The following is an 11369-nucleotide window of genomic DNA, read 5'->3' as shown; positions in this document are numbered from 1 at the left end:
CTTCATGTTTTTCCTCTTTCTCATTAACAAGGATCAATTGGAACATATGTCGTTTTTTTTTTTTTTTTTTTTTTTTTTGCAAAGCGCTTTGAGTCAACATTTGTTGTGAATTCCATTTAAAAGAGATGTGAAAAACTTTTTCAGAGCCACTGTCATTTATTTGTCTTATGCATGTCATTCAAATCTTTCAGGTAAGAATTGCTCCATATCTTTGTCTGCATGCACAACTGACCCACTCCTCTGTAGAAATGGAGGAACTTGTTTCCTTTCTTACACTGAGGAAGTACAGTGCATTTGCCCCTTAGGAAAAGTTTTTTTTTTTTTTTTTTTTTTTTTTTTAATAAATTGAGTTATGTGAATTTATCTAAATTCCTATTAGATTTAATATGTGGGCTAAGCCTTTGATATAGTGGTGTGGTGAATATAGATTACACCATGTTAGGCTATTGTGTTTACCTGGACCTTTTCATGCTTAATGCGGTCTCCTTTGTGAGTTCTGTCTGTAATGAAAACATATTAATGTTGTTTATTGCTGTGAAATCAATGACAAACACATTAACCTCTGAACATAATCACAGCTTATTTGAAGCCACTGCCAGTGCGTGTTTTCTTTTTTTTTTTTTTTTTTTTACCATTTTCTCCCTAGTCTGCTTAAATAGTAAAAATCAGCAACCATAAAAATCACAGGCAACTGGAGCATCATGTGAAATCAAAATATGTGAATCCTGCCATGTGTAGGTAGGCATAAGGAAACCGCTTACGGCACATCACTCTCTTCTTTGATCCTGCCTCTTTTTCAGGCTACAGTGGCGGAGACTGCTCGTCGTCGGTGAACCAGTGTGTGTCAAATCCATGTGACCCTGAAGGGACCATTCTCTGTGAAGAGCTGAAAAGTACTTATAGATGTGTGTGCCATCATGGCAACACGGGAACACGCTGTGAGACACCTATAAACCACTGTGTTGACGGCCTTTGTCAACACGGTTCAGCATGTGTGGATCTGTCAAGAGGTTTCGAATGCGATTGTTTACCAGGTGGGTTCGCCCTTCAGCTGAAGCAGAGGCTTCCCCTCGACTGAATCATGTACATAGCAGGCACACTTCCAGCTGATGCTTTCACTTGTTCAGCTTTCTTCTCTGTAGGAGTTTAATCTCTTTGGCCTTAAGCAACAACCCGCAGTAGCCTTTATGCATTGTGTAAGTCGGGGCTTAGCTCATCAGGATGTGAGTTGACTTCAAAGCACTGATAATGCACAGGATGTCTGTGTGTTGGAATGTGTTGGATTTTCATCAAAGTAAGAGTCTACTGTTAGGGAATGTACAGGCAAAGCCATACATTTTAGGTTCATATTATAATGACAAAATGACTGTTAAGCCTAATTTATCAATGCAAATGTATCTTTTTTTTTTTTTTTTTACCTGGTAGTGGTAATACTAAAAGAACAAAAAGTGAAAATAAAAAAAAATAAAAAAAACTTTATTGTCGATGACATAAATTATTATGAAGGCCTGTGTTACATCACAGGCCATATCGACGACACATAATGCTCAACGCTGTGATATTTCGATCACATCATCATGTTGTATTATGTTATATTTGTATGTCAGCATGTGCACATGTATATATATGAGAGTTTTGCTCGGAATAATGTACCTAAATGATTACTTCACTTGCTTGACTATGCAGAAGAAAAGGGCAAGTTTAACTAAGCGGATGCATCTTCCTCAATCTTTTCAGAAATGTTAGATTAAATGTACCATTTAATTTATTTGCCACACATCTGATATAGAGTCATCAATCAATCATATGTTAGTAGCAGTGGTTGCAGCAGTCGTATAACAGTATTACAATGTTTTATCTAGAATGAGCTAACAGCCTGTTCTCTACAGGTTTAACAGGTCAGTTTTGTGAGATAAACATTGATGATTGTGAACTGGATCCATGTGGACTCCTCAGCATTTGTAAAGACTCTCTGAATGGCTATAATTGCTTCTGCGCACCTGGATTTATTGGTAAGTGAGAGCTATCTTGAAGTCATTCCTTATGTAGTGATGTGGCTTTTTTTCTGTTTTAAGAAGCAATCAACATATTCTGCTCTCAAACATTTTTTTAGGAAATAACTGTGAGATTGAAGTGAATGAATGTCTGAGTCGCCCTTGCGAAAATGGGGGGTCATGCATTGATGAGCTCAACTCATTTAGTTGCGACTGTCCTGCTGGAATAACAGGTGGGTGAGAATTTCTTAGATTCTTTAAATTCCTTGTTAATTTAAGATACACTTTTAAAGCATTTTTCAGTTATTAGATGATATAGTCATAACAGTTAAGGATTTTTTTTTTTTAATAGCTAGTATCAAATCTGTTGGATTTGATGGTTGTGAGTTCAGTTCACACTTTCCTCCTCTGCCACATCTCCAAGGATCCTTTGACAAGTTGTCTGCTGATCAGTCTCACCTGTTATTCACTCACAGATCTCTGTGTTGTTTATTTAACTAGTGTCACAGCTGTCTCCTTGGTGTTATGACAGCCACTACAAAAGCTGTTTTTAGTAGCTTTTAAAAGAAAACTGTAGGTGTTTAAAGAAGATGCAGCTCAGAGAATAAAAAACAAACTTTAATATTCAAGTATGTAGGTGCACAATTAATTATCAATTAGATTGCTATAAACATGTACACCTGCTTAAATGAGTAATTAACAGAATGATCAATTGTATTGTAAATATAGCTAACACTGATTGAAGCTGACTGACACTCCTGTTCACAACTGAACAGTGAGAATTAAAATGCATTTAAAGTCCAATTTCAACATTAAATCAAGATGCCTCTCAAATATCCTTTGATATTTTACTATCTTAACTCTGACTTTGTTTTATCAGAGCAAGTTTGATTGATTGCTCCTGAGGTTTTTTATTACATTAAAAAGTTGTACTCTGTTGTTGGTTTCCTGTTTATTGTTTTACAACATTTTTATTTTATTTTATTTTTTAAAGTTTGAATGCTTACCTGCCTGGGACAAAAAAATGAAAACTGCCTTTTTTTTTATTTCTTCTGTTTGATAATAATAATGATGATGCATAGGCGCATGAGGTGCCTTGTTATAGAGGATAAGCTACATGGCCCGCTACTGATAAAGCAACTAACTGACTGAGAAAGAGGACATGAAATGTGTTGTTCTTTGGTCTCCAAAGAACAACACACTGAACTGTTACACCACTTATTTAGCTGCTAATGGATTAAGTTATTTACACACTCAAGCACACAAGCAGCACATGCAACTGCAATTAAGTGAGTACTGCCTTCATTGACACTTGTCTACATTTAACTATACATTAGCAGTGTTGGAAAGTATATCCTAATACTGTGGTGAAAACCAGAATTTAAATCTGATGCAGTAATAGATTTACTAGAAATGGCTACAACTCAATACTAAAGTTAATAAACAAAGAGTGAGAAATTTTGTAACTGAGTTGTCCACCATAGGGATTGATCTGAATAACTTCAAAGCTACGCTATGTAACTTTGCATATTTGTTGAAACTGTCACGCAGACGTCAACCAAACGGAGAGATTCTGCTATGTGACGTAGTGGCCTGTAGTTGGTGTCCTGGCAGAAGATGTAGGCACCAGTGCAGGTCAGCAAACTACATCCTCTCGCTTTCAGTAAATAAAGCCAAGCCAATTTCTCAATTTTATCTGCCATTGTTCAAAGAGACCCGGAGAGGAAAAGAACGCGAGAGCCAAGACGCTCCTCCCAACATGCGTCTAGAGCTTTTTTGATGCTCGATATCAACGTCTGACTTCAAAGTGCACAAATGTCCAACTTGAGGCGTTTGACAAATTTTCGACGTGCGGAACACGTTCGGTCGGCATTAGCTGCCAATAAAAATAATTTTTTGAAGTGGTTTGATCAAAGTCTGGACTTAAATCAAATTGGGATGCATAGCTTGACCTTGAAGAGGCCATTTATGGTTTAAATTAGTCTAATGAGACTAAGCTAAAATAAAGTTACTTGAAAGTGTTGCAACTGTTGCAACCAAGGACAGCTCAACCAATTATTAGCTTTAATCAGTTTTTACTTTTTTGCCCAGGGCCAGGTTTGTTAGAATAGTTTTTTTCTTTTTTTTTTTTTTTTTTTTCCTTTTTACTTACAGAAATTATTATTTAATTTCTGTTAATTTAAATAACAGAAATTTAATTCTGTTTTTAATTTGTTGGATTCAAATCATGTGACAAAATATTAAAAAAAACCTGAATACATTGTTGTTTTTTACTTTAACATGTTTGCTTAAGAAAAATCTAAACACAGATAGAGATTGTTCCTGGTTTTCAAGAACTTAAAAATCTTTGCATTTTTCCAAAGTATTTGTGAAAGTCTCTGTTTTCTTTCTTACTGACAATAGACTTTGACCAAAAAAAAAAAAAAAAAAAAAAAAAAGAAAATCAATATGTCAACATGAACTACATGCAAACCTTCATGGCTCATCTTCAGGGAAGGTAGTGAGGCTATACAGCAAGTTCTGTCCTTTGTAGTGTTACAAGAGCAGCACAAGCAGTACTCTGTAATTACATGAATTGTTGGCGTAATTCAAAGACCCATTATCATGTTGGCATTTCACACTTTGTAACAGCCTCCTCTTGCGCTCACACAGGCTGTAAATGTGTGAGACAGTGATAGTGCAAAAAGGAAAAGGAAACATCTTGTTGCTTTGTGTGTTTGCTGTTCAGCTGCTTTGTTGACTTTGCCCAAAAAAGGTGGAGCAATGCACAGCCTATAATGGGTCTACAGAGCTGGTGTACCTATTTTGTACATCTTTGTTTTATCACATTTATTGTTGGTGTAAACCAAGCCGTCACATCGACACTTGTCATGATTTTACTTTATTCATCTTTTGTTTTATTTCATGTTGTTTTTTATCACAGGTAACTTCTGTGAAGTCAATATAGATGAATGCATTTCCTCTCCTTGCCTGCACAATGCTACATGTGTCGACCTTCTTCATGGCTACAAATGTGTGTGCAAGTTTGGCTTTACAGGTTTGTACATTTTGCTAAGGGGAATTCTTCATCTTTTGTCTCATTTAGACCTAGAATTTTCTGACTTTCTACCTCCTGTTCTAATAGTCTTGCTAGCCATGTGCATCGGATTATAGAAACATTTCTGATTTACAGTAGAAACTTTAAGTTGAACAATAAGCTTCAACAGTAATTTTTTTTTGCTTTGTCTTTCATTCTTCTTAAACTAGTAAGACTTAAAATGGCAAATTATCAATTAAAATGATTAAAGGTTTCCTAACATTTTTCTAGGGCACTTACTTTACACATCGATACAAATGAAAATCGACAGTCATTGCAGCCAAACTCACTTTTTCAAGACTATTGTCTTACAGTTCAATGTTCTTAAGCAAATAACTACTAACACCAATTGAAAGCAAGGTGGAGAGAAAAGCAATAAAAAAACCATCAAGTTTTCTTTATTTTTGTTTTTTACAAAGACAAGTTGAGATTAATTGGGAGATACATCAATTCCACTCTTCAAAGTCAAACACAGTAATTGCTTCTCAACAGTTTCCTGACAACCCCAAATAATTCTCACAGAGAATGAATTATTGGGTAAATTACCCAAACTCTGGTTGTTTGCACAGGCAAGTCTATGCTCACTAATTGGCTCGTTTCTATTTTTCCAGACATATTACAGATAATGTGTGAAATTCCATACTAAGTACACTGAACACCATGTCGCATCACTACTTGAAATATATTACATTCTTTAATTCTGTTTCGCAGTCCCAGGTATCATTGTTGTGTTTTGTTTGGTGAGTAATATTTGCAAAGCGCCCTTTCTCCTAAACATTTAATTTTGTCAAGTTCATGTTGGTTACCCAAGATATTTGGATGCATTTTTCAATAAGATAAAAATAATTGTTCTGAGTCACTAATGCTAAGAAACCTGTTGGACAGTAGTGATCCCTTATGACACAGATCATGAAGTGTTTGTGGCACAAACATTAAATTAATTACCTGCATTCTTTGTGCAAGTCACCCTTCACTACAACATATTTATCAATTTGTGCTATTTTCTGTCAAAGGTACAGAATGTGAGCTTGACATTGATGAGTGTGCTTCATCTCCTTGCAAGAATGGCGCAACGTGCATTGACCTGCCCGGTAATTACTTCTGCCAGTGTGTGGCTCCATTTAAAGGTAATGAGCACTGAGAGAAGGGGGACAAAAAGCAAAGTTAATTAACTTCACATACTATTATTTTCACCCACCTGAACTCACTTCATATGACACATTAAAATGAGTACGTCTTCATTTTGTATCTCAGGTTAAAGAAAGAATACGGGCGTGATTAGACTGATGTAAGCCCCGGTCAAGTTTGGGCCACCCAAGTGTCGACTTCATCACTTTGTTAGATAGAAGGAGTGGCACTTTGCAACATTACCGGTGCATATAAAAGCTAAAGGCTTTGAGGTGGTTTGAGAAATCTTTGATTTAGATTCCATTATTCATTGTGATCAGTACAGGTGCATATCAGGTTATAAAAATTATTAAAAAATGTATAATTATTTTTAGTATTTCAGTTAGAAAGTGAAATTTGTGGTTATGGTCGGTGCAATATTGACTGTGGCATGATAGCAATTTCTTGTGACTGCTGAGGTTTAAAAAAAAAAAAGAAGATTAATATAATGGTGTACTTGAGTTGCCCTGCTTTGTTGGATCTAACATTGCATCTTCCTCTTAACAGCACTCCATAGATCCTCTTTGAATTTTAGGTTTGATGAGTTTGGCCAGTCCAGCACAGTGAAATCACTGCTAAAACCCCACATACCAATCCATTTGACAGTGTCTGCAGGTGCAAAGCCCTCCTGGGAAGTGAAATCGGTATATCCATAAGGCTTTTCAGCAAAAAGAAGTATAAGGTTCTCTAAAATTACCTGGTAGATAGCTACAGTGATTTTGGTCTTCAGAGAACACAGTAACCCAACACCAACATATGGCATGGCTCCCCAAATGACCACTAACTGTGGACGGTTCTATTGAAACCCAAGCCAGTGCCCCTCCAATTCTCTTCCTGACTTTGTGTCCTTGGTTTCCGTCAAATGCAATGTTTCTTTTAATCTGAAAAGACGACTTTGGAACACTGTGTAACAGTCCAATCTATTTTCTTCTTTATAAGATGGGCCTGAAATAGTCTCTGGGTCAAGATTGGCTTAACTCCAGCAATGTGACAGTTGTGATCCATGTCCTCTATGTATAAGGTTTAACAAAAGGAATGCAGCTCCTGGTCCTGAATATATCTGCCCTCAGTGGCTCTTGAGCATCTGCCCCCAAACTCTTGAATGTACTTTGCTTCACAAGCTGCAGTTAGCCTTCTGCTTGTGCATCTTTTTTTCTCCACACTTTTTCTTCTCAACTTTCCATTCACTTGATTAGATACAGAAATTTAACTGCCAGCTTCTCTACGAATAGACTTTTGTTACTTTGTGTCAATGACTCTTTGCTAACAACTGATGAGTCGTCAGTCGTCTCCATGTACGCAGGTTAGAACTAAAACATACTGGATGCTGAACCTCAAGGACTGACTTTAGTACTTCTGGTTAAAAAAAATTCCTGAAATGTAACAAAGTTTTCTGAGAAAAATCATTTGGGATTTTATTAGCTATAATCATAAAAATGAATGCTGGACATATCTAACTCCGTATGTATAATGGATTGACAGTTTGAGGCCTGTCCAGTGCATAGCCTGCCTCCTGCCCACCGGCAGATACGTGGTTATACACCACAAATCGATGGATTGACATCAGTTTCACTTTTTGAGTTAAATTACAGAAATTAATTAATTTTTTATGTTTTAATTTATTGAAGTGCAGCAGTATTTTAATTAATTTCTAAGTGGCTTCAAAAAAAAAAGTCTGCCATTAACTTCAAATAACCTAGTTAAAATTTTTGTACTTCAGTTCCTAAGAGCAGCTCATTGCAAATCATTAAAACATATGAAAGACATTCAGCCAGACTCTACCTTTACACATTTTGAATGAACCCTTGTTCAAACCGCAGTACCACTCTCACAGTTCTAATTAGCTCATTGGCTGTGAGGTCCCCTTGAAAAGACAATAATCAAGACAGCACTTCACAAATCTGAACCTTGCTGAAGCAAGGCAGAGGAAGTGATTACTAAAAAAAAAAAAAGAAGCACTAATAATTTACACAAAGACATTTCAAACTGGCAATGGGAGTCGAGAAATTTTAGAGTCCAGATGAAAATATAGCTCTTCAGTCTGCAATTCTAAGTGGATTAATACTTTTTTCTGTTATGTTTTATTTATTTGTTTTCTTAGAAATTGAACTACCTTCCATCACACCAAATCGGGTGTATGTACACCCTAAAAGAAATCAGGAATTGTACATAATACAATTGCCTTTAAGTGAACATTTAAGTGTTTTTTTTTTTTTTTTTTTTTTTTTTAAGTTTTGTTCAAAGTATATTCTTTTTTACAGCTAATTTTATTGGCAATGACTTATTTGGATCAAAAACATTTTATTTATTTTGCAGAGATTATCAGAGGTAGGACAAAATCCCAAAGTGTTTGTTTTAGCTTTTTTATTATTGATTTATTGTTTATGGCATAATTCACAAGCACTGCATGGCATCATTAGGCTTCTACACAAAGACATTTCATATATATATATATATATATATATATATATATATATATATATTTATATTTATATATATATTTATTTATTTTATTTTTTATTTTAGTTACATGTTAGATTGCTGACATTGTTTATGTGTGCTTCACACATTGTCTGTCTGTCTGGGAATGATTCTAATTGTGTACTTTAACATTTGTGACTGGGCACAACAAAACCAGCAACAAGTCTCCAAACTGTAGAAGATTTGACCATTTGAATGTTGGCACTCTGCAAACACGATTGGTGAGAAAACAGCCCTCAATGTTTGTCCATTTGCCTGATGACAGGTTGATGACTATGTTATCTGTAACCCAGAGAAAAGCGCAACATAAATAATTATTTTATTTTAGGTGTTACAGCCACTAGAAATGGTGAGTCAGCACAGTGCATACCACTGCTCACCCACCTGGTTACCAACATAGCACACTCAGCCCATCTTTAGCAGCGCAAGAGCTGGTGGCGTCGTGCGGGTTTCCATGACAGGTCGTGTGGCGGCCGCAGCGGAACTGACTGAAATAATATATCACTTTGAATTGAAAGCCTACTGTATGCATCATATTACACTGTGAGTCTTGAATACACTTCACATACTTTTTTTTTTTGTGAAAATCACAATTTACTCTATTCTGTTCTGCTGTGGTGACTTGTTCCTGGTTCTGCCATGGTGCAACATATTTGACTTAAGTCTGTGTTTTACTGAGTTTTGAACAAACTTATTTGTCATTGCTGTAGAAGAAGCAAAACAGATATTTTGTTTTAGGTGCTTATAAAACTAAATATTTTTAATATTAAGCCATTTGGAGGGACATGATTGTATGGACTATGATAGTATTAGTCATACACAGACTTTAAATCTACTACTTGGATTATTTTACAGGATTTCAGAAATGGTTTATAAGAAGTTGATTATGCCAGTTTATTTATCAATTAAGTGTGCGTTTCTGACTTAATTTGTTTCTAGTTGCCCAAGTGAGCTTCACTGAGCATAATACAGTGTCCTTAGTAGATATTTAGTTAAACCCTGTAGGTGACACCATTTTTTTTTTTTTTTTTTTACAGCTGAATTGTATGTCTATAGAGATTCTTTTGTTCTGCATGGTCCCTCTATGTGTGTGTTTCCTCCTTTCCTAACTTCAGGTTATAAGTGTGAATTCTTGCCCTGTGAGGCCAATAATCCCTGCGAGAACGGTGCTGTGTGTGTGGAAGAGTTGGATCAGGACCGTTTTCCTTTGGGCTTCCGCTGTCACTGTCGTCAGGGCTTCTCTGGCCCCCGTTGTGAAATCAATGTGGATGAGTGCAGCTCTAGTCCCTGTTTTCACGGTTTCTGCTATGATGGTAAGAAACAGCTTATGTTGGCAACATTCTTAATAACAGGCCCTCAAGATGGGAGGAAATCTCCAGACATGCATTCATACACACACTTGCGCACGCGCATACACACATCTAATTTGTTGTGCTTTGCGCCAGTCATCTTCTGGCTTTAAAATCTGTTTCAGGATTTTCTAAAGAGGCACAGTAGTAAGTAAGTCCCTGATATTTGTGAACACATTTATCTTTATAGGGGGGTCATTGGCTTATAGGAGTTCTATTCAGTATGTAAAGTTTGGGGAGGAGAAGTAAAGTCATTCTCGCAGTGTAATTATTAAGGTTTACAGTTACCGTAAAACAAAACGTCTGTAAAGAAAGTGGATAAAACACATTAGAATGTGTCTCAAAATATTTTTAATTATGGAAGAAGATGTTTTCAGGACAGTTAGATTGCTAAATCACCTTCCTTTGAGTTTGTAGCAGATAACATATAAACCACAGCTACAGCTAATTAAGAACAAAGTAAAACTTTACACATGCCTTGAGAGAGAAATCTTGTTGCCCCTTCAGTCTGAAGCTAAATTTCTGGGGGGGGGAGGCTTCCCTATCACTTAATAAAGCATATTTTAGGCTCCAGCAGCATTCATCAATATGTATAATGTTACTGAGGGAAAAACATTTGGCCTAACAAGAGAAGGTTGCAGAAGCTTCAAGAAAGGACATCATCACAGGACATATCCTGATAATATGTGCTCTATTTATTTAGGTTGTTGCTGAATAACAAGAAGAGCTGTTGCTACAAAGTTGCTCTGTTTTACCAAATCTGCCTATCATGCTGGATTTGTCAACACATGCGGCCTCCTGAAAATCTCTACATTGCAGTACAAGTCTACTTACAGTACAAGAAGTACATACTGAGCCTGCTTTAATAATGTAGCAACACTGACTGTAACAGTCTTGCTGTACATTTGTGTAAGATTCTAATTATGGTTTAAGGCATCCCTTCTGCAATCATTAAAATTTTTAACGTGCACTTAGGTTTTATTTGGATAGATACCTCTGTCTTGCATCCTGAAGGATTTTACTGTATGTTTAGATTCAGAGATCTCCAGTGATGCAGAGAGAGGTGTGTAACCTGGAACTCTTCTTTTAGATTTCTTTTTTAGATTGTCTTTTGACTAAAATCTGTATCAACAGATCAGACCCTTACAAAATTTCTGATCATTGCATCAGCCAACTATTTCATAATATTCCCAACACACACACACACACACACACACACACACACACACACACACACACACACACACACACACAAAAAAAAAAAAATTTTCTCTTTAAGAGACAGAAACACCCACCCGAGAT

At 36.1% G+C, this 11369-nt stretch overlaps 1 protein-coding gene across 1 annotated transcript in view; it reads left to right on the top strand.

Annotated features, from left to right (window-relative positions):
- Positions 1 to 11369, top strand: part of LOC106938809 (neurogenic locus notch homolog protein 2-like) — a 71400-nt gene that overhangs the window by 17923 nt on the left and 42108 nt on the right. The window contains exons 8-15 of the mRNA XM_015020985.1: positions 192 to 310; positions 411 to 417; positions 750 to 1034; positions 1890 to 2012; positions 2114 to 2227; positions 4918 to 5031; positions 6084 to 6197; positions 9834 to 10031. Coding sequence (XP_014876471.1) covers positions 192 to 310; positions 411 to 417; positions 750 to 1034; positions 1890 to 2012; positions 2114 to 2227; positions 4918 to 5031; positions 6084 to 6197; positions 9834 to 10031 — 1074 coding nt within the window. The remainder of the gene's footprint in view (positions 1 to 191; positions 311 to 410; positions 418 to 749; positions 1035 to 1889; positions 2013 to 2113; positions 2228 to 4917; positions 5032 to 6083; positions 6198 to 9833; positions 10032 to 11369) is intronic.

Source organism: Poecilia latipinna, unplaced genomic scaffold, assembly GCF_001443285.1.
Source record: "Poecilia latipinna isolate Pla-1442-1.1 unplaced genomic scaffold, P_latipinna-1.0 Scaffold2697, whole genome shotgun sequence".
Taxonomy (NCBI): domain Eukaryota; kingdom Metazoa; phylum Chordata; class Actinopteri; order Cyprinodontiformes; family Poeciliidae; genus Poecilia; species Poecilia latipinna.
This window is presented reverse-complemented; position numbering and strand designations above follow the sequence as displayed.